At 38.7% G+C, this 24447-nt stretch overlaps 1 protein-coding gene across 1 annotated transcript in view; it reads right to left on the bottom strand.

Annotated features, from left to right (window-relative positions):
• Positions 1-24447, bottom strand: part of LOC126191422 (collagen alpha-2(IV) chain) — a 254223-nt gene that overhangs the window by 68893 nt on the left and 160883 nt on the right. The window contains exons 13-17 of the mRNA XM_049932293.1: positions 23207-23413; positions 17713-17881; positions 15805-15932; positions 9948-10110; positions 6947-7069 (exon numbers count right to left, since the gene is read on the bottom strand). Coding sequence (XP_049788250.1) covers positions 6947-7069; positions 9948-10110; positions 15805-15932; positions 17713-17881; positions 23207-23413 — 790 coding nt within the window. The remainder of the gene's footprint in view (positions 1-6946; positions 7070-9947; positions 10111-15804; positions 15933-17712; positions 17882-23206; positions 23414-24447) is intronic.

The raw sequence follows: 24447 nt of genomic DNA, 5'->3' as shown, positions 1-24447 counted from the left end.
CTTTACTTGTCACTTTCTCCATTTATCATCTCTGGTTAGAAACTAGCACAGTGCTCATCAATGTACTTCTCTCTCTGATACCTCCTCCTTCATCCTTCCAACTCAGATTTTAGGCACTTCTGTGATGCTCTCCTGTGAGTCAAACAAACATTTGACCATTTTCTGTTCTTTTTAAGCACTTAATATCACCTGTTATTCCTAGAGCAATATTCTAAGATGAGATGCACAAGTGTTTTGTGCACAATCTCCTCTGTAAACTGACTGCATTTTCCCAATTTCCTACCAATGAAAAGAAGCAGCCAGTTGTTTCACTTACAAATGAGCCTATGTGATCATTCTATTTCATATAACCTCAAATCAACTGTACACCATGGTGGATCCTTCACATGGCAAACTGTTCTCATAGGTACATATCTATTTAATGCTTTATCAGTTATTCTTTCAAATGTGAGCTATAGTGCCTTTACACGCTCCTGCCCAGGAATAAATGTTTTGCCCAGGAATAAATGTTTTGAGTTTCTCTTTGAGATATGAGGCTACAACCTCTTTATCTACTGCTCTGAACACATAAATACACTCCTGGAAATTGAAATAAGAACACCGTGAATTCATTGTCCCAGGAAGGGGAAACTTTATTGACACATTCCTGGGGTCAGATACATCACATGATCACACTGACAGAACCACAGGCACATAGACACAGGCAACAGAGCATGCACAATGTCGGCACTAGTACAGTGTATATCCATCTTTCGCAGCCATGCAGGCTGCTATTCTCCCATGGAGACGATCGTAGAGATGCTGGATGTAGTCCTGTGGAACGGCTTGCCATGCCATTTCCACCTGGCGCCTCAGTTGGACCAGCGTTCGTGCTGGACGTGCAGACCGCGTGAGATGACGCTTCATCCAGTCCCAAACATGCTCAATGGGGGGACAGATCCGGAGATCTTGCTGGCCAGGGTAGTTGACTTACACCTTCTAGAGTACGTTGGGTGGCACGGGATACATGCGGACGTGCATTGTCCTGTTGGAACAGCAAGTTCCCTTGCCGGTCTAGGAATGGTAGAATGATGGGTTTGATGACGGTTTGGATGTACCGTGCACTATTCAGTGTCCCCTCGACGATCACCAGTGGTGTACGGCCAGTGTAGGAGATCGCTCCCCACACCATGATGCCGGGTGTTGGCCCTGTGTGCCTCGGTCGTATGCAGTCCTGATTGTGGCGCTCACCTGCACGGCGCCAAACACGCATACGACCATCATTGGCACCAAGGCAGAAGCGACTCTCATCGCTGAAGACGACACGTCTCCATTCGTCCCTCCATTCACGCCTGTCGCGACACCACTGGAGGCGGGCTGCACGATGTTGGGGCGTGAGCGGAAGACGGCCTAACGGTGTGCGGGACCGTAGCCCAGCTTCACGGAGACGGTTGCGAATGGTCCTCGCCGATACCCCAGGAGCAACAGTGTCCCTAAATTGCTGGGAAGTGGCGGTGCGGTCCCCTACGGCACTGCGTAGGATCCTACGGTCTTGGCGTGCATCCGTGCGTCGCTGCAGTCCGGTCCCAGGTCGACTGGCACGTGCACCTTCCGCCGACCACTGGCGACAACATCGATGTACTGTGGAGACCTCACGCCCCACGTGTTGAGCAATTCGGCGGTACGTCCACCCGGCCTCCCGCATGCCCACTATACGCCCTCGCTCAAAGTCCGTCAACTGCACATACGGTTCACGTCCACGCTGTCGCGGCATGCTACCAGTGTTAAAGACTGCGATGGAGCTCCGTATGCCACGGAAAACTGGCTGACACTGACGGCGGCGGTGCACAAATGCTGCGCAGCTAGCGCCATTCGACGGCCAACACCGCGGTTCCTGGTGTGTCCGCTGTGCCGTGCGTGTGATCATTGCTTGTACAGCCCTCTCGCAGTGTCTGGAGCAAGTATGGTGGGTCTGACACACCGGTGTCAATGTGTTCTTTTTTCCATTTCCAGGAGTGAATTTCTATTTCTTTAGTTATCCTTTGCAGTTTAGTAATCATTGTTGGTAAAATTGCCTCTTGGTCACTGATATCAGTTTCAACATAGGTGTCCTGAAGAGGTCAGGTCGGTTTTCTGCCATTTGATCTACTATATTTCCATCATTACTTGGCTACCAAACTATGGTTCTCAGAGATATTGCAGTGACATGTGCACACTTTTAAAAGACCACATGTGCAGCAATGCTATGTTGTTCACAGAGGGTGCCTCAGACTCATGTGTTTGTGCGTGTGTGTGTGATCCTGCCAAGGTCTCCTGTCTATTTAAGGCTAGCCAAGCTACATTCAGCCTCAGTTCTCTATGTGTATTGCTACAGCTCTTTGTGTCATTAATTGGTTCCTTCTGAATGTTACAGAAATGAATGAGCTTTTGGCTATGGTCAGTCACCTTCAGGTTGCTGCCTTGGACTGTAGCAGTGGCAGAGAATTTGGTGTGTCGCATAGGACACCTCAGGTGTAACTTGTTTTGCCCATGGGCTCTGCATCTGAGGCACCTCCTAGTGCACCTGATTCGATGGATCCTCCCTCACAGTAGGGTGAGAGATCGGTGATAACGTGTTTGTGTCAGTCGAGGTGGAGGGCCAATGTGGAGACTGGGTGCCTGGCCTTGCCCATTCATCCTGTGTGTGGACAGGTGGCCACTCCTTCGGCAGGGTCTGAATAGGCACAGGGGGACAAGGGGTTTACTAGTTATTGGAAGGCCCAATGTTAGGGATGTTATGCAGCCCGTTTGGTAGATAGCATTCAGGGCTGCGGGAGGGGAAGGAAAGACCATTGTGCACTCGGTATATCTGCTGCGGGGCCTCATCCAAGATGGGGAGGTGGCCTTGCCTGTGGCTATTAAGTGTGCAGGATGCAGTCATCTGCATGATGTGCCTCACATCGCCACCAATGACACCTGTCGTATGGGTTCTGAGGCGATCCTCAGTTCGTACAAGTGGCTGTTGGAGGTGGTGAAGACTGCTGGCCTCATGCACAGGGTGCAAGGAAAGTTCGCAGTTTGCAGCATCATTCTCATAGTTGATGGGGTTCTTTGGTGTGGAGCCAAATGGAGGGTTTCTAGTATTTTCTAAAATTTATTCACAGGTCTGAAGATGGTTATATAAATATAACCAAAATCGGTCCCTATGTTATTGAGGACATAAGTGTTGTGATCAAGACTGAACTTTAGTTAAAAGATAATAATCTATTGATTACTGTATTCCAAAAATGTTTACCAAAATTGTATCAACCAAAGGTTTTGTTGACTCTGTGATGGACTTGCTGCAGATTTTTAGACCTGCATTATCATATGGGGTTGTGGGGTAGATCAAGGGTGCACTACACAAAGGAAGCAGCTACTCGGGTAGCAGAGGACGACATAGTAATAACCATACCTGCGTAGAGAAACAAGGAAATAAATCACCAGAACCATATGGAACCCCAGTTCGATTTGTCGAAGAGTACACTATGGAATTGCCCCGTTATCTACCTTGCATTTATCATGAATCTCTCACCGACCACAAAGCCCCAAGTGACTAGAAAAAAGTGCAGATGATTCCAATATATAATAAGGATAAAAGAACGGATCCACAAAATTACAGACCAACATCCTTAACTTCTGTTTGCTGTATTCTCAGTTCCAATGTAATAAACTTTCTTGAGACTGAAAAGATTATGTCCAAGAATCAGCATGGTTTTAGAAAGCAATGCTTGTGCAAAACTCAGCTTGCCCTTTTCTCACATGATATACTGAGAACTATGGATGAAGGACAACAGGCAGATTTCATATTTCTAGATTTCCAGAAAGCATTTGACACGGCACCACATGGCATGCTGTCATGCTTTCATTTCCCATTAGCCTATCCTTTTGATTCACTCTTAGATTTACCCCCCCCCCAAAAATTAATGCTGTCGATTTTGGGTTGCAGACAGATTTCTGTAACTAGTGTATGAGCTCCACTGCTTTTTAGGGTTGTTTCAAACCCTGGTACTTTATTGTGAATGCTTTGGTAGTTGAGCATTAGAATTAAAATTGGCTCTTCTTTGGGATGCAGTGCTTTGGGTCTTATGCTGAAAACGTGGAATCTCTTACAGCTGTCATTACCTAGGCTGGATGGAGAGCTGCCTAATCCAAAGATACTCCTATGTACATTCCATTACCTGGGTAGTGTCGTCTGATGGGTAATGCACACCTGATCCATTTAGGATCACCCTATAGTTCTCAACTACATAGTGCAAGTCCAGGAAATTACAATCTCACTTGTTTCAGAACCTTTGGAGTCTCTAGTTTGAGCAATCCACTCATCTCAGAAGCAGATAGCCATAATCAGTTCTGAGGACAATATTGCAAACTGTGAGCTACACTGAATCTCCATGAGCAATGCTGATCATCCCTACTTTCTCTGCCAGGTGGTTAAATGAACCAAATATGACCCTTGATATGAGGCACCAGGGATATTTGTTCCTATATGTGACACAATGTACAACAGGTTGCATCCTGTTCTCTTAGACATGTTGAACAAAGTCCTGAGCCATATGCAACGAGAGCACAAGGTGATCCTTACCATCCCTTGCTGCCCTTTTGCCAAGGGGTAACATTATTTGCCATACATTTGACCTGTCAATGATTAACAGACCCCTCCCTTTCATGTATACTTCCTCCTGACACAGTGTAAAGAAGCTTTTCTACAGGGGAAGTGTGTCACACCGGCCTTGTTTCAATTTCAGTGGGAGACAGTATGTCAAATGTGCTGATGAGAGAGATGAGAATAGAAACTTGAGTTCTCCCTGGTCCCTGCCTTTCCTCCCAGCTCTATCACTGATTCATGATTCACAGTCTAGTTGTAAATTAGTAATTGGTCCCATATTTTCTGGGGGAGAGAGAATATCTATGAGAGAGGCTAGTACTTGAGGCACATTTGAAATCTCTGATACATGTTTCTTCATAGTTCATCCAACACACTGATTCTCAGCAGCTTCTTATGGCCTGATGGCCATTAGGGCAAATTCTGACTGCTTAAGAACAGAAACTAACTGATCATGTGCAAGAGAAAAGCAATCACAGTGAGGCTCGTTATGGCTGTTGCAAATTTTGTCTGAATGCTGAACAAATGTCATTACACTAACCTCACTGATTCTCTTTTAATTTCCAGATCTCTTACAGTACCTCCATTCCAAGTCTCCTTAAGATCTGTCACTACACTGCTAAAGAAAGTGGTTTCTGTGTAATGAGAGAAAAACTTGGAGTAAAATTTACTGACTCCTTAATGATAAGTTTGTGTATTGAACTTTTGTTCAGGTTAGACTCACTAACTGACTCATACAACAATGTGAAAAACAGTGGTAATGTGCAACAAATGGTGACAATATACATCGAAGTCAAATGGGAAAACCAAAGATGATATGACACATAAATACAAGCAAAACACTATATTGCACTGCAGCACTCAAATAATGTCGGGATCATAAAATTTCAAACACTGACTTTGAAGAAGCAAATCACAAATGTTGCACTAATTACATAAGTACTACACTGTGGTTAGTGGAAATGATGATCCAAAATATATTGCCACCAAAGTTTGCAGAATATGCGAATGTAGCTCACAGTCATTGATTCACTACAAAATATGTTACTCACAGCGCTCATAAGCTACTGGAACAACTCAACAATTTATCTTTTTGCATATAAATATCCAATGGATTATAATGTAACATTCAACTGAAAAATGATACTGCTGCCAACATTTCTAAGAAGTAGCAATGTAGTTTACAGTTGATATTATGGTGTGAATCCTGTACAGCAATTGCAAACATGTGAAAATAATATGATACACACAAACCTTGACACAATCAGTGAATGTTAATGAGAAAACAACACACAGGTAGTAAAATCTTAGGATCTAGAATTTGTAATTTGACCTATCTTGCACATGCTGTCTCACACAAAGATAAAACAAGATGTCAGCTTGTATGGGGTGGTCAGAAACAGACTGAAAATTTTTACGGGTGTTGCAAGGTAGGTTGTGTTGAGAAATAATTGTTAAGAAAAAAATTCAATATGTTGTGCTGTTTCCAAGTTAATAGTACTGAAGTAAGCAAGTCAGGCTTTTGCACATGCAAATTCAAGTGGCCTTCCAGAGAAGGAGTTGTCAAATGTGTTCTTCATTTGGTTTCCTAAAACCAAAACAGAGAGAGGTGCAAAAACTGGACATCAGATGGTAGTAAGTATCGAAACTGAGCCAAAGGCTTATCAGTGTTGTGTGCTATTATCTACTCTATGAGAATAACTGACACTAATTGTATCTCATGAGCTGCTGGAATTTGCATGTGCAATGGCCTGATTGGCTAACTTCAATCCTAATTAACTCATAAATAATGCAATATATCAAACTTTTTTCTTAACAACTATTTCTCAGCACAGCCTATGCTTCAACACCCTTACAAGCTTTTCATACTGTTTCTGACAACCTGGTATATGTAAATAAACATGTGATATGTGCAGATATTTTACTTGGATGAACTTAAGATTCCTTCTAAATTATTATACCAGTGTTGAACACAACAGTTTATCCCACTCAAAACAGCAAAAATCATGGAGCACCAACAAAGTATTCTTCTGCTTGGGATGGCTAACAATGCATGCTTGTCTCACATATACTGCAATGTTTGTTTATTTATTTTGGCCTGACAGCACCTCACTTCTCAATTATGTTTATGATGACATTGTTGAAGAGGTCTATTACATGTTAGTTTCTGTGGAATACTTGGCCCTTACCTTTAATTGCCCGATCAACTTATTTTTTGATACACTTTCCAGTTTCCCAGTAAATTTTCAGACTTCAGTCCATTACTTTTTGATTATATCTACAGCGTAATTTCTTTCTGTAATATGAAGACAGTTGCAGACCTGACCTTATCCTGATTATTACCTTGGAGTCCAGGAGTCCCGGTCTTCCCTGGTGGTCCTTGAAGACCCTTCTCACCCTTCAGTCCTCTGGGTCCAGGTGGTCCAGGTGGCCCAATTTGTGGAATTCCTGGCTCTCCTTTTGCTCCTGGCAAACAAAAAATATCATGTTATCTTATATTATCTTCAATGTTAGGTAATAGCACTTTCTCAGTTACACGATTGTACTTGGTCATAGTTTTGTAAATTACATTAGAAAATCTGAAAATCAATTGAAATCTTTTAAAAAAGGGAAAGTAGTTGAAAAATTTAGGTGATAGTGACAGAAAGAGCAGTAAGAAGTCTCAAAATTTGATATATGTTATTTTTGGTAAGAAAATAGAAAGGGCCAAGAGGGTAAAGTTTGTAATGCTACATCCCAATAAGATAATGTAAACATCATAATAATTGACTTAAAAGAAAAAGAAAACCATACTTATGTCATACAAAATTAAGTGTTGTAATATTTTTAGAGGTACAAAGGTTCATTTTATTGGGTATAAGTCTGTTCATTTGTCATCATGGAATGGTGATGATCAGTTCACTTTGTCAACAGGAAAAACAGGAATGTGTACAGAAACCATTGTTCATTATAAAAAATGAATTCAAAAGTACCTTCCAAAAGTTTAATATCCATCAAATTACTTTTCATGTCTTCAGCAATAATGGTGAATTTATTGGATAATTCTGCAGATGTTCTGCAAAATACCTGCAGTGTTTGTGTGTGCTTTGCAACAACTCATGGGAATGCAATGAAAAAGGATTTGCGAGAGCTATGCGTAAGTAATCATAATTACAATTGTCAAATATCTTAGCACAACAACATTATGTTTAGGTAAAAAGTAATGTATTAACTGGCCAACCAAATTCACATAAAGAAAATTTAGTAGCAAATGACAACCAGTATGTACACAATAATGTGCAGAAGATCCTACAAAACCATATAATGTAACAAAAAGGTAAGGACAATGACAACAAAAATTGTTTTAAACTTAATTTATGTACATTCATTATCACTTAAAACAAGTTCAAATTTTACAGATTTAAATAAAGAAAGCTCAAATGTGCTAATGTATGTTTATATATATATATATGAAAAACAATGTTATGCATAACAGGCGAATCTTATATCCAATAATTTTTATCTGTCAAACATGGTCAATGCCAATGCCAAACCAAATGATAAATGATGGCGAATGATCAGCATCATTGGTATAATGTAATTTGTTAGTGTGTAACACTTGTGTGTTCCACAGCTGCTCTTCTAGTTCCAGAATAATGTCAAAGTTACAAGTACTGAGAAAAGGTGATGAGACAATATGTCTAAGATTCTCTACCATACCATCGACTCTCATACTGAATGTAAAATGCTTCTAGAGATGCCACACTGTTGATTATACTTTTATCGTCGAATTGTGGCCCTGTACAGTAGTGCTGCACACAGAGATGTCATAAAATTTATCTGTGGCACTGATTTGTGACAATGTTTTTGTCATGAATAGGCTAACACTGAGGAATTCCTTGGCTTACATGTACAATGCGACCATGACATTCATGCTTGATAGAATTTGTTCATGCATGTTTCATCTTGGCTAAACTCATCTAGCACTATTTTGACTTAGCCCTCTATGTTGGTACCACTTCCTGTACTTTGCTGTTTGAAAGTGGGGCTCGTCTCTCTGGTTTTGAAGTGTTTATCTGGCCATGCACTGTGTGCCAGGTAGCGTGGGCAGAGCAATGAGGACTGAGGGGTTTGCTCAGTGGCCAGGCCATGAGTTGAGAATTGGCTTGTTGATACAGGGCCATCTGCACGTATGGTCAGTGGGCTTGCTAGATTTTGTATGTTATGATTAGCACTACTGTTGTTCTGGTCAGCTGCACTAGCAGTAGTGTTTGTTATTAATAAAAACCATGGTTGTTTTCTGTTTCTAATACCAAGCTGTTTCAGGTTAGTTTCTAAACTATTTCTTGTGCCCTGTACGAGCTGATGGCCTGAGATTCCATTATCAAGGTGTATGTGACAGTAATATTCATACAGCAAATATTCAGGCTCCAGCAAAAGGGAATCTTCATTCTTAACTATTTTTAATTGTATTTATCTTGTTAGTGTTCTTAATTGGTTTTAACTGTATACAAAGGAATTTTTTATTTTGTTAGACTCAGTATAGTTCTGAACTTGCTTGCGCCAGCTTACTGTCCTATGTTACATTGTACTTAACACAGAGTAAATTAAACCAAATATTGTCTTATCACTCATTTTATCAGTTTTGGAGTAATATTTAGTCCAGGTAGCATGCTATGTACCAATTTACATTAATTTAATGAATGTAATTTACTGTTCACAAAAAAGCAAATTTATAATTCTATGATGCAGTTGTAAGGTGGGGAACATTAAAGGGAGGCAGTAGCTGAGAAGAGAGTGATAAAGAGAAATATGTTAACACTGAATATAAATTTAATATTAGAACGTCTTTCCTAAAAGTAACTGACTGGCGTGTAGGAGTGTACCCTTATTTAGAAGTGATATGGGGACAAATAACAGCACAGACAAGAAGAGAGTAGAAGCTTTTGAAATGGTGTTTCAGAAGTGTGTTGAAGATTATAAAGCTAGATTGGATAACTAATGAAAAGAAGAGCTTTATGGCACAACTTATTTAAGAGAAGGGGTAAGCTGACAGAACACATCCTGATGAATGTTGTAGAGGGAGACTGAGGCTTGAACACAGAAAACAGTCACAATAGTTCTGCAGAAATGAAGAGATTTGCCTGGATCAAACCTGTCTCCAGACTGAAGACCACATTAACAAACAAAACACTGAGATGAACCAAAAGAAATGAGATTGTAATGGAGATTAAATAATAACTGAGCACAGATGAAAGGTTGTGTTGGCTGTCAACATTACATGTTGTAGCCACCATGCTGTAGCCACCTGTTCTAAACAATATTCATTTCACAACAAATTAGGCACAACTAACTGTATGCTTACCTTTAGGTGCTGCAGGTCCTGGCAACCCCCTCTGACCATCTCGCCCAGGCTCTCCAGGGAAACCCATTGGGCCAGTCTCACCCTTCTCTCCTCTTGGACCAGGAAGACCTCTTGGTCCCACTGGTCCAGGAGGTCCTGTGGGCCCAGGGGGCCCAGGCTCACCCTGACAGTGAAGAGAAATTGCCAAATGAGTTTCAGTGTGTTTTTATATATTTGACTTTTTGTCCTTCTTTATGGCACAAACTAATTGAAAAATAATATTTTGTGTATTACAGAATTAAGGTACACCATAAAGCAATAAGTTTTCTGCACATTATATGAGTGAACATGCAAGATCTAATGTCCGAAAATGTTTATGTGTTGTGATGTGGGCAATCCTACAAATGAAAGCAGTTGTGTTGTGAAATGGCTCTTCCATCAGTGTTCTAGTACACAGGTGCTAGTTACTGTTGGTAGATGGTTGATAGCACTGAAATAGTAATCAAGGCTCAGTTACAAATGTTTCTCGAATTTTTTTTTTTTTTTTGTAACATCACAGGCCAGCCTGAGTCTGCCTGCACCAACACTGCCATGTTTTATACCACACTTTCTGATAGGCATTCCCCACATCTTCATGTATGATCCTATCACCACCTTCACTCCAGGGGTTTTGAACTCACATTCTCAGCATTTGGGAATGCTCTGCCTGCAACCAACCCCTGATCGTCCTTTCGCCACTGGCATGTCTCTTCCCTTCTGGCACAAGAATGGATTTTTCTTTCTGCCACTGGCATAGCTTTTCCATATTGCTGCCGACACAGATTTTCCCTTCTGTTGCTGAGTCTGCCTGCACCAACACTGCCATGTTTTATACCACACTTTCTGATAGGCACTGGAATGGCTTTCTCTTTCTGCCACTGGCATAGCTCTCCCATATCGCTGCTGGCACAGCTTTTCCATTCTGCTGCTGGCACAGCTATGCCCTTCAGCAACTAGCATAGTTCTTCCTTTCTGCTACCGGCACAGCTCTTTCCTTGTGCTGCTGGTACGGCTTTTCCTTTTTTGCCATCAGCATGGTTTTTCCAGTCCACCACTAGCACGGCTCATTCTGCTGTTGGTGTGGCTTCTTCTGCTGCCAGCATGGTCCCTTCCCTGCTCCAACACACATAGGTTTTCAGATCCATTTTAGTGCCTACTCAGTGCACATGTTTGTTACCTGCATGGTCCCTTTTGCCACCAGCACGGCATCATTTGCTACAATTCTCAATTTTTGTGTCAATCATCACACGTTTCCTTTTCTGTGGCTCATCTGTGCACAGGTGTTCTATTCTTCTTCCAGTGCTCATTTCTGTACAAGTTTCCAATCCAATTCATCCTTCTATGCCACCAGCACCACTGCCTTAGCCAGCTTGTTTCCTTTGGAGTGTTCATGTCATGGATGCATTTCTTTTCATAGTCTACAGTGTGACCACCACCCGCAGCCCAATTTCCACTCTCCTGGACATCTTCTTCTTCTCTTTGGTGGAGCCCATCAGTGTTGTGGTGTCAACTGTGGCTGGTGTTGGTCGATTTAGCCTCCCAATGGCCACCAACATCTCGCTGACAACCCACTGGCCCTTCCACTATGGCCAAGCCCCTCAGTACCTAGATGGCTTGATCATCCTTTTAACCCTAGAGCAGGTATGCTCTTTAATGGTACAGGAGCGGGCGCATGGCATATTATGAACACAGTGATGATAAATGTCCTTTACTTTATTATTTATTGCAGTAATTTACATTGCTTCATAAAGCAATTGCAGATAACTTTTAAGCTATGCATAACAATGGTCCCATATAGGTTACAAATCTAATTTAATACACAACAATAAATTACTTGTAAATTAATTGCTTTCAATCTCGGGTGAATAATCACAGCATTTTCCACAGAAAACTGCTGTTTGAGAATGACTTCTGCAGAAAAAATAAATACAAACTAATCTTATTGTTGTGGAGCTATTCTTTGCCCTTCCACAAATTTCACATCTACCTTTTTCCTTCACTGGTTGATGTTGCATATGCAGCTCTTGAACTTTCTAATGACACAGATACAAGTTAACATCAGGTAGTAGACCTGGTATTGCTGATCTTCCAATAAGATGTGACTTCATGAGTTGAAAAGAAAGGTTCTTTAAAAAAACTTGACATGGATGTTTCTTGTTCTTTCCATTTGCTTGAAATAACATTTGAGCCTTGATACCCAGTCATGTTCAACATTGAATACCATATAGCCATAGCCCATCTTCTTGTGACTCGTGTTACTGAATATTTATTGTACATTTGGTCAACAGTATCAACTCCACCCTTTGTTTTATTAGAATCTAAATTTTATGTGAGATTTCTTAGTGGCCTCATCTACTGTTCCTTCATTGTGCCTTTGGAAATGAGTACAACGGATTTGTTATGTTTAGGCACATACAGTGTGATAGTAATCTGCAGAACTGGTTTCTCTGTTCTTGTTGGGCAAAAACTCAGATGGTGTTTGTTTTTATCCTTTATTAGTCTTTCCTACACAAGTGATTTTGTTTTGCAACAGAGAGAGAGCCAGTTTGTAGTATAACACTTACCTGTTGTCACATTTGTATTTGTGCCTTTTATCAGCTCAGTTAGTCTACACGCAATATCAAATGGATTATTAGAAGCAAAAAACAGCCCTTCTGGCTGTTTGCCACAATACACTTACAATGAAACAGTGTAGAATGACTAAGCACTATATAGAGCAAATATTTTGATGCCATATTTAGATGCTAACCCATCTGTTTCACATCTCATATCCCCAGTTTCCTTATCAGCAAATCTAATACACCTGAGCAGGAATAAAATTCTCTTGTAACTCATGTAGGATCTAAAAACAATAATCCCTGTTCCATCATTTGACCAAAGTTCCACTACATATATGTGGTTTTCATCTTTGAGGCCAATCAAATAAAGAATGTTTAATGCTGCACAAATTTCATTACAATTGGTTAACTCAGCATCTCTATCTCTAGAATAATTTTCTTATTGCCTTTTTCTGTCAAAGTATACACTAATAAGATGCACAATTTCTTCTATCATATCAACACTGATGATTTGATGAACTGATTCAATTTCCTCTACAATATCTCATGCTACCACTTTAGGTCCTGGAAAGATCTCGATAATATTTTTTGTGGTACATGTGACATCTTTTTATACACATCAGTTTTCATCCAATTTGTTTTTTTGTCCTTACCAATAAATATATTGTCTTCAGTATCAAAGGAAGGTAATCATACACAATTTCAGAGTCACTTTCATGACCAATTGGTAGTATTACTTCATCCTCTATATCCGAAAACAAATCAGTATCTCTGATGTCATCTTCTTCCACAAGCATCTCTAAAAGAGTTCAGTCTAATTCCTCATCTGTCAAGTATTTTTTGGCCCCACAATAAGAAACATAAACTATTTTTAGTGACTAATGAAGTATGAAAAATGGATGTCCAAAATATACCACTTCCTAGCAATGTCGACAATTTGAAATAGTACTTACTTACACAACGAGACTTGTGGTGTATACAATACATTGCAGCTGCAGTTCCAGAAATAACTTATCATTGCCTTTGACCGATTGATGCTTCATATAACTAAACATAAGCTAAACACTGACTGGGAAATTGTCACCAGGTATATGGCTACAAGGCTTGGCCTTTTTCCACTGTGGGCATAAGGTGAGTCTGGTGTATAAAATACACCAGCACAAACACTCTAGGGAAAAGCGGTGAGGAGTTTTGTGGCTGGGCTAGTCATCTGGACACTGCTGCCATTGGTATGTACACCCACAGCTGGTGGGTTGCAATACACCTGGTGTCTTCTACCAAAGCCAGCCACATATGGCCAAAAACACTGTATGATTACTAACACTGGCAGACCACAACAGCAACCAGCCAATTTACGTACACAGCAACACATCACTCTGTGTACACACCAGATTGCAGTGGACTCAACTACAGGCATCAGCACCATCCACTAGTGGCACATACATCTAATGGCAGCACTGCAAGCAGGACACTACATAGTGTCCGTGTGTCACACACCTCATGGAAATACTTCAAATGAACTATTTAAGACTAAGCGTGTCCACTACTGACAGCATTTGTTCGCATTCTGGGCTCTACACCGGGTCTGCAATGCAGCCCATATTCTGGTAGTGTTCACCAGCAGCAGTTACACCACAATACACCAGGATTAAGACTGGACGTCAATGCAGTGCAGCCTAGGACTCCAACCTAAACATGGTTGCACAGCCTGTCAGCAGTATCGCATCCCAGCAGCTGCCATTGGTTCAAGCACTGATCTCCCATCAGCTATTGGTGCTCTTTCAATGTTCCACTGGCCAGCCTTCACCTGACCATGCCAGACAATAAACCAGACATGACCTCCATACTGTTTAGGACATCAACCAGACACTGACCAAGGACCTCCAACTGGCCTCCAGTTGACAGAGTTTATTAAACTACTAGTATGGCTATTATTTTCTATTCATGTCAGAACTGTGAACTGTTCATTTATGTTTTTACCAATAATTGTGTTGAAACTTCCTGGCAGGTTAAAACTGTGTTCCAGACTGGGACTCGAACTCAGGACCTTTGCCTTTTACAGGCAAATGCTCTACCATCTGAGCTACCCAATCGAGATTCATGACCTGTTCTCACAGCTTCATTTTGCCAGTACCTCGTCTCCTATCTTCCAAGTTCACAGAAGCTCTCCTGCAGACCTTGCAGAACTATCATTCCTGGAAGAAAGGATACTGCAGAGACATGGCTTAGCCACAGCCTGGGGGATGTTCCCAGAATGATATTTCCACTCTCCAGTGGACTGTGCAGTGATATGAAACTTTCTGGCAATTAAAACTGTGTGCCAGACTAAGACTCGAAGTCAGGACCTTTGTCAGGAATTTTCATATCAGCACACACCCCACTGCACAGTGAAAATTTCATTCTCGAAACATCCCCCAGGCTGTGGCTAAGCTATGTCTCCACAATATCCTTTCTTTAAGGAGTGCTAGTTCTGCAAGGTCTGCAGGAGAGCTTCTGTGAAGTTGGAAGATAGGAGACGAGGTACTGGCGAAATGAAGCTGTGGGGGTAGGTCATGAATCCCGATTGGGTAGCTCAGATGGTAGAGCATTTGCCTGTAAAAGGCAAAGGTCCTGAGTTCGAGTCTCGGTCTGGCACACAGTTTTAATCTGCCAGGAAGTTTCATATTAGTGCACACTCCGCTGAAGAGTGAAAATTTCTTCTGGAAACATCCCCCAGGCTGTGGCTAAGCCATGTCTCTGCAATATGCTTTCTTACAGGAGAGCTAGCTCTGTAAAGACTGTTTCATATCAGCACACATTCTGCTGCAGAGTGAAAATTTCAGAGTGGAAATAAATGTGTTTCTTTCATTGTGCCCTGGGAGCCGACTTTATTACCTGTTGTCCTTGCCACCACATAAGGACACTTTAGACAGGAAGGGACCAAACTGTTTTTTATGTAATTATTAATCATATGTAATGGAATTCCAATGCCAAAGAAAAGTTCAATCTAATTATATTGCTAACAAATATATAACTAATGAGTATCTAGAATATTTTGAGACAAGATATTTGTTTTAACTAAATGCTGCCGAGATACTGTATTTTGGTACTAATTTGTTCTCATGACTGGTCCTGGTGTTTAGAGATTGCCTTTCTTACATCTTCCTAACACATTTGATTGATGTGAAACTACATATGGCCCATACTTCATCTAAATATTTACTATGACCACAGCAGTCATCAAACACTGAATATTAAAACTAGGCCCATAGCATTAATATTTAAATTTGCAATTATCATACCTGAAATCCTTGGGTTCCCTTCTCTCCAGGTCGTCCATCTCGTCCTGGTGGACCGGGCTCACCTTTGTCTCCAGGGGCTCCACGGTCTCCTTTGAATCCATCTGTAATGTCTATGGGTGGACAGGTACCTGAAATACACAAATGTTTCTGTTATATTTATATTTATTTACTTTTTATACCAGTATACCTGGACTGACTGTTAGTTTTCTTCTTGGTATACCTGTTATTTAAACTGTGAAGTGTTGTCATAATTTTGAGAAAAAATAATTACGTAAAAAAATAAAAAAATCTCATCTGCAACTGTCACAATCGTGAGCTACTCATACTACATGAAATTTCATCTGGTCAATCTTGCTTTACAATTTTATGGAAGTAAGTGACTGACTAATATTATTTATAACTGAAAGAACAAAATCTGAATTATAATAATGGAATAAGAGAAATTACACAAAGTAAGAAAATTTTGTCTATTATGTGTGCCTAAGTGGACCAATTATCCATCTGCAGGTAAGTGATTACCTTTGCTTTTTTTTTTTGTTTTGTTTTGAGGCTACACTGGTAACATAAATCTGTAAGGAGGCAATGAGGGCTTCCAATTTTGCACTGGAGTACAAGTGTGCACGTAAGATGCCCCATGATTGTCAATAAAGGTTGTTTTATTGTGACAAAAGCTAGAATATTTCAATATAACATCTTGAATTGTAGTTATTCAGCAAATAATGCCAAATGTTGAATTTGGTTTCTTAGTGAAACAGCACAGGTGTCCCTGAAGCTAACATTCCATTAACATTTGAATATGTGAGTGGGATATTAGCTTCAACATCTCAGTAATTAAGAAGTGCAAAATATACCATAATTTGCAAAATAAATATGATCAAGACAATATATTAGAAGTATTCTCTTTAACATAGTTAAGCAACCCACAGAACCCAGTACAGAACTTTAAGAATCATCATGTAAGCCTTCTGTACATGCCATTTGTCGATAAGCCTGAAATGACACAAAACTAGCAGTGCGCAAAAAATCATTAAGTGATTCATTGCAGCTATTTGTATCTTTAATTGTTTTAAGATACAATAGTGGTCAAAAATACTCACAGTGGATAAGGTTAAAAAATAAAAGCTGTTAAGAGGTATTAAAGTGAAGGAAGATGAGTCTACCGAACCTGGAAGAGTTAAATTTCTGTTGATTGTATTGTGTGCGAGTTGCTTACCCCTCTGGTATCCACTCACAAGACTTTTTTCTCCCGTTTTGTACATAGAAATCAATTTTCTTGAAGAGATTCAGTGTTTAGTGTCCTCACTACAAATACATTTTTTCTTTCTTTCTGGAGAGTAACTTTTTCATCCATTTATTTTTTTAAAGATGTACTTGCAGGTAAATGCTATTCAATCACTTCAGCTAAAGGTGATATTAACATTGTGTCAACATTATTGATGACTGAACCTCACTTTCTTGTTATACAATTTAGATTATTTTAGAGATGCAAAGGAATTAAGGACACTAGTTGTCAGATATCAGATATATACAGATTACTTTCTTCAACAAATACAGGATTCATTGGTATCAAATATTCACATTAAATTGTGGAAGATGCATCTGAAGCTGCACATCTGGAATAGAGAATTATGTGGGAGTGAAAAACAGATCAATGAAAACTGAAAAAAGAAACCTGTAGTATTTGAAATGTGTGATTTTTTTAAATAAGTGGACAGATGAAGTATAAAGGTATTATGAAGAAAACGTGAGGAAAGCAGTTTATGGATACTTCTTACCAGAAGGGACAAGTTTAGGGGAGTATCTACTGAGGCATCTAGGCATTAGGGTTGTTTAGGGTAGCAGATAAACAGAGAAGAAAGTTCAGGTGTGTGGGTGTATGTGAGAACTTTCTTTTTCAGTTTTTCATACCTGCTTCTCCTTTGCGTCCAATTAGACCAGGTTGACCTTTGTCACCCTTTGCTCCTGCTCTACCAGGAATGCCAGGTTCACCCTTGACACTTAGACCAGCTTCTCCTTTTACTCCTGGCAACCCAGCTGCTCCTGGGATGCCATCATTACCTGGAAAACCTTGTTCACCCTGTATATGAAAGCATTCATGTGTGACTGAAGAGTATTTCCAGAAGAAAGCTATTGAATTATACACAGCAGACATACTTTAAAAAGAACTAGTGCTACTTTTTCAGAAAATCTTTCAAAAATCTGCGTTCTCTAGTTGTACTACATATTACACTGGTTTCACACTGCACTAACCTTAACCATATATGCCGTTGTTGTTGTTTCATATGTTTATTTCATATCTTTATTTATTAGCCGTTCAGCATGTTTACCATACAACTGGCTTCGTCAAAATACATTTTACATATTTCATAAAAGTATAGTTGTTACTAATTTTTACATTATACATTATGCATACATATACATACATCTTTTCAGTAGTTAGTAATTTGTACATATTGCTCACATCATCATTTTACATATACATAAATACATATAAATACATAAACTTTTTACTAACCAGACAATTTCAGCAATAATCATTATACAGTTTATGTTCAAGAATTAATTATACAGTTTTACACATTTAATTAATGATAGTTACATTATTTCATTGTTTATGCATTCCTTCCAAATTACTTCCAAGATATTCTTCAATTGAGTAGTATGCTTTACTTTTGAGCCATGTGTCTAATACCTCCTGAAATTTAAAGAGGGTGAAGGTTTTGACAGATTATGGCAGTTTATTATATAACTTTAGACTTACGTGTTTGTGACTGTTGGGTGTCAGTGACAGCCTGTGGTAAAATACTGAAGTAAGCTGTCAAATACTGAGAATAAGAACAAAAGAGCAAAGCACTCAATGCTAATGACTTGTTTGCTAAGGGCTAGAATGTGAAATGTAGCAAAGTACACTAACTCCATTGTTATTATTATTATTTTTATTATTATTATCTGGATTAATGTATGTATTGGCAAAGAACAAACTGACGATGATATACACTGGAGAACAAAAACAAACTTGCACTATAGTAAACTGACCAGAAACGGATAAAATATGTGGTGTATACAATTAGTCTTGAGGCAAATAAATGATTAAAGTTTCAGAATCTTGAAACTACATTATAATAAAAAATGTGATTAACTGTATGAGAGGAAAAAAATCAACTGAAAAGAATATGAAATTACAAGTAGATAGAATCACTGGCCAGTATTTTCTTATCTTCCGGAAGTGAAATTCTACATACTGCTGATAGACATTTAAAAAAAAAAAAAAAAAAAAAAAAAAAAAAAAAAAAAAAAAAAAAAAAAAAAAAAAAAACAACTATCCAACATTTCAGAGCTGTTAGTTCTTTCCTCAGAAAGGAAAGAGGGATAGGATGGAGAAGGCTAGGAAGTAGGAGCAGATCACTCTGAACATAAGTTGAGAGGAAATCATCTATTGTGAGATATTCTACTTTTATATGTGTCTCTTGACAGTACATATAATTTTGACTCCTGAAGATGAGAACTGGTCAGACATTCAACCTACTTGCAACTTTATAGCCAAGAATACCATTTTTATGCCATTCAGAGTGACAAATAAAATCATTACATCAACACATCAAATCTTGGAAACCTTTAATTTGTTCCTGGCATATGATCTGTTCAGATGATTTTGTTGTACTCTACAATTAATTGATATTTAAGTCTGGGGATTACTCTTGATCATTGCTGAATTTTTATATCATGTGTATTTGTAATTCTTGTTCCTGGCATAGAGTCTGATCAGATGATTTTGTTGTACTCTACAATTAATTGATATTTAAATCTGGCAATTACTCTTGATCATTGCTGAGTTTTTATATCACACTGTATTTGTAATTCATAATACATAATGTACACAGAGAGGTCAGAAAATAAGTGATACTCCCTAAGATGTGAAGAATGCTGTAATATTCCGACAGTAGCTGATAATATGTTTCCTTGGTAGATTAAAGTGCTAGGAAAGTGCCACTCACTGAATCAACATTTGTATGTCGACATCACTAATATATGCAGATCTGATTCTCACAATTAATCAGTGTAAATATTTTATGAACCTATTTGAACAGTCTGTCTGTAGTCACTCACATTACTTTTCTGGGTAAATGTATTAGAAAAAGTTCAGTGAATCAAACTGACCACTATTTATGACTATCAGTTTTCTATTAAATGGTTTTTTGTGGGGATTTACCATTTTTTACGACATGAGTGACAACTTCACTATGGAAATATGTACTAAAGAAATTGTCACTGTTTAGAGTTAACTTATATAGTTTGTAAAACAGTTTATTTCAACCATTAAAATAGCTAATGTAAGAAGCTGATCATCATCATTATGAGTTTTGGAAATAATAAATGAGAAGTAATCTCAAGCTCAAATCAACAATATAATATCCCTATTAGGATACAACAAATCAAACCAGTTTCAGAGAACAAGACACCAGAACTACAGCATTATCAAGGAGCAACATCAGTACGACTAAGTTAGTAACATTACAAACTCTAATTGTGTCATTGTATAATTGAGTCACATTAAGATTTAATTAGGTTTTAAATTTGTGCGCTTTTCATCAGAGCTCTAACTGAAACTGTTCCTGTTTTGGAAACTAGCTGCCCCTTTATCTTGAGTACTGGATTCTGGAGGACTGAGATCAAGCAGAAATGTATCAGAGCTTATCAAATCTCTTCATCTAAATTCATACATTATATTTATACAACAAACATCAATACACTTTGGAAAACTGATAAATAAACCATTTTTGACATCTCTGTTTGAAAATTTCAAGAAACAACACACAGTAATGAAAATCATGTGGTATCTGGAACCTAAATGAACTTCAAAGGCAAACTAGTGATCCAAATTCCTACTAAGTAACTGCACTTCATCACCACATATGCAGTTAGAAAAAATATTATGAGTTCAGTGCTGAAGTTTATACTATCTTCTGAAAGTACATCAGTTTTATGAATCAAGTCAGCACATAAGGTTACTCACTAATCAACACATACACCAGCAAATAATTAGAATTAAAAAGACCCCTAAAATGCAGAGGACTTTGGGGAACTACTATAAAATGTATGACCAAATATGTACATCATGAAAACATTTTGACAGGAGGCATTAATGTGCAGACTGAAAGAAAAAGTCATTCAGATCTGCTTCCTGAGTATACGCTGCTCACAAATAGGTCAACAGATATGGAAAAAAAGATTAATCAGATTATAGTACCCTTCAATCAAAAATTAATTTCAACACGTATCTCAGGACATTTACTGAAAACAACTGGAGATCCCCAAATCATTACTTAAATAAGCCAGGGGGCTGTTTCCAAGAATAATGAAAAATAAATTATGAATGCAAAAGTACAGAAATAACACACCGATTCCAATTATAAGGTATTAATTAAAGTTAAATCCAACAGGTACCTAGCAATCCTTTTGGAAGTCTCTCAGGATATTGGTCTCTCTCTGAGCACATAAAAAATGTAAATACTGGAATGACATCTAAAACTTCTGGTGTGGTGTTGGAAACAAGTAAGGGGAAAATATAAATTTTTAGCTACATATTTCAAAGTCTTTCAAAATTTTGATCACCCAATGATAATCTTATAATTGAAAAGATAGAATGATATTAAAAATCAGGTATCTGTCAATGTAAGCATCCATATGATAGTTTATGGGTTGGGGGGATAAGCCTCGGGGTATGGGGTACTTTTAATATTTTGGAAGACAAATGGCAACTTAAAAGTAGTTCCAGTGTTGACCTGTTAAAAACCTGCATAATACTAACTTTTAAACCATTTTCTTGAAATAAAAACATCAGACTGCGCTACATTTTTTTTCCTTTCCCTGAGAGCTATGGAAGGGGGGGGGGGGGAGAGGCTGCCTCCCCTTGCCCCCAGGTAGGGGCACAGGCACCCTTGCTGCAGCAGAAAGTAGTATAATTGCCAAAACATGGAAAATACAATGCAGGAAATTAACCCAGAAATGTCATGCAATTCTTACAAATATCTGCAATCACATAAAAAATCTCTGATGATTACTCTGCCCACCCAAAAGAAATGGGGAAAACAAAGAGCTATAACTGTAGAGTGATCTCTGTATTAGAATTTTCTTATAAAATTGTCTCAGAAATATTACTCAAGTGACTGATCTTCTAACAGGAAAAATATCAGGACAGATATGGAAAAGGCAGACCTTGTGCAGAACAAATTATAAATATTAAAAATCATTCTAAAAACCTGTAACGGCAGACAGATTGTGATCACATTAGCTGTCTTTAAGAGTCAGAGATGTATGTCTTGAGATATTAGAAGGACACAAAGACTCATGAACTTCAGAGAAGTAACCAACAAATGTTAATCAACACCACTCCTAAAGTTTGATTGTCAGGCAAAATATCTAAAAATTTTGGTATTAAATCAAGAGTGCAATAAGTAGACACTCTTTCTCTCATATCGTTAATTAGCATGTGAGGTAGAGAAGTCTATAGAATCACTTGGAACAGGCACAATCAAAATTCAATGTTCCTTAATGTGAAGGTAAGATATTACAACACTGTACCTGAGGCAGAAGAATTATAAGGATCAGAAACATTGATTACAAAAATGATGAAATTATTTTTTAACAGTACAGTCTGCACATGTGGACTCTGTGTGAAAACAGAATACCATGAGCTACATCAACATCCTAAGCACATATCCAACACTTTTAGGAAAAGCTGACTGAAATTGTATGATTCCAATTCCAGAATGACAATTCCAGGCAGACCAAAATAATTCTCATTCTTACTCTCTATTAGCTAAGAGAAAATAGCCACTTGAAATTAAAAGATACCTTCAAGAAATAGGCATTAGAGAGGACATTATATAGTATAGAAATAAACTCAAAATTGTAACTGATAATAACTAGTTGATGAAAAAACAAACCATCAGATACAATAACACTTGGATAGAAGAATGCAGAAAAAATTTAGTTCCATTCAGGATAATACATAAATACAACTACAACATGTCACTTCCTGGAGTAAAAGTAAACATGTTTTTATCTTTATATGTTGAGGAGATATTCTTGTGATATGAAGTCATAAGTTCACCACATTTTAAACAAATATCTATGAAATATGTATACAATTAAATTAGTAAAATTTTTTTATGCTTAATTCTTTTTATGCTCGAGGATGTAATACAACACCACAAGATAAATGCAAATGCCACCAGTATTAACAACATTACCTACAATTATCCTCTGTTCTTTTTGAGATCTGCAATACTGAAATATCATGTTAATCAGTTAGAGATCCCTATAAGGGACAAAATTATGAAATAGTTAATAAAGTGACTGCAATGCTCACAATTTGTTCAGTATCTAAATTACAACTCACTTTATCTCCTTTCGCGCCAGGCAAGCCAGGTATTCCTGTTCGTCCCTGTCTCCCAGGTGGACCTAAATTGCCTTTGGGACCATCTCTGCCTTGATCTCCACGGTCACCAGGCAATCCTGGAGGACCTCTGACTAAATTCGCTGATAAAATAACTGAATCACCTTTCTGCCCTTGGATTCCTGGTTGTCCTGGTTGTCCTGCCAAACCCTAAGGAAAGTTCATAATAAGACATTTAATTTTCAAATAATTACTTTAAACACGGAATAAATAAAATTGAAATCACTTGTGTAAATGGGCAGTATGTCACCACACATTACTCACTGCAATCTTCTTTAATGTCTCAGGTGCCTATGACCTTTGTGAAAGGTATCTATATTCTGCTTTACACCTGTTGGGCACACGGTTGATTGAGGAATAAGATGGTGGCCCCACACAGAATGTCAGTATCCCTTTCTCAAGGAACAATCCTAAACCTAACCCTGTACGCAAAATTTACTACTTATATTGAAAGTTCCCTACCCCTGACTGTTGAACTGTTATAATACACAGATAATACATGTCAATATTCAACTACCATGTATCACCAAAATACCTACGGTTGCCTAGATCATGTTACTCTAAATTAATTGGCAGTTGGCTGATAAAAAATGGACAGACAATATCATATTGTGAAACACTGATAACGTTCTTCTAATAATTTCCGGGTATGCAGCCGGATCCCGTCGACATTCTGCCACGATATTTCGGCCCAGAGACGTCCGGCCATCATCAGGTGAGTACACAACTACTGAAGAGCCCAGGTGCAGTCGCACCTGGGCTCTTCAGTAGTTGTGTACTCACCTGATGATGGCCGGACGTCTCTGGGCCGAAATATCGTGGCAGAATGCCGACGGGATCCGGCTGCATACCCGGAAATTATTAGAAGAAGAAATACGCCGGGAAAATTTCAGAAGTCACACTGATAATGTTGTTTACTCATACACATGTGGAGTAGCTTTACAATTTGCAGAACTAATATAAGACTCATGAATGATATGGTATGCCCACATCAGACATCTGAGATCAAATGAAAAAACTGTCTCCATGGGTTCCTGATAGGGTGCAGATCCTTACGTAATGCCCAGTCTTCATCAGTTGCCGGTACAACTTCAATTAGATTATGGTGCAATTTTCTATCACAGTGATATCAAGACAGCATTACCCAAATGGGACAAAATACGTTGCCACTACATCAGAATCTG

Source organism: Schistocerca cancellata, chromosome 6, assembly GCF_023864275.1.
Source record: "Schistocerca cancellata isolate TAMUIC-IGC-003103 chromosome 6, iqSchCanc2.1, whole genome shotgun sequence".
Classification (NCBI taxonomy): Eukaryota; Metazoa; Arthropoda; class Insecta; order Orthoptera; family Acrididae; genus Schistocerca; species Schistocerca cancellata.
Note: the sequence above shows the minus strand (reverse complement) of the source record. Positions and strands in the feature narration are given on the sequence as shown.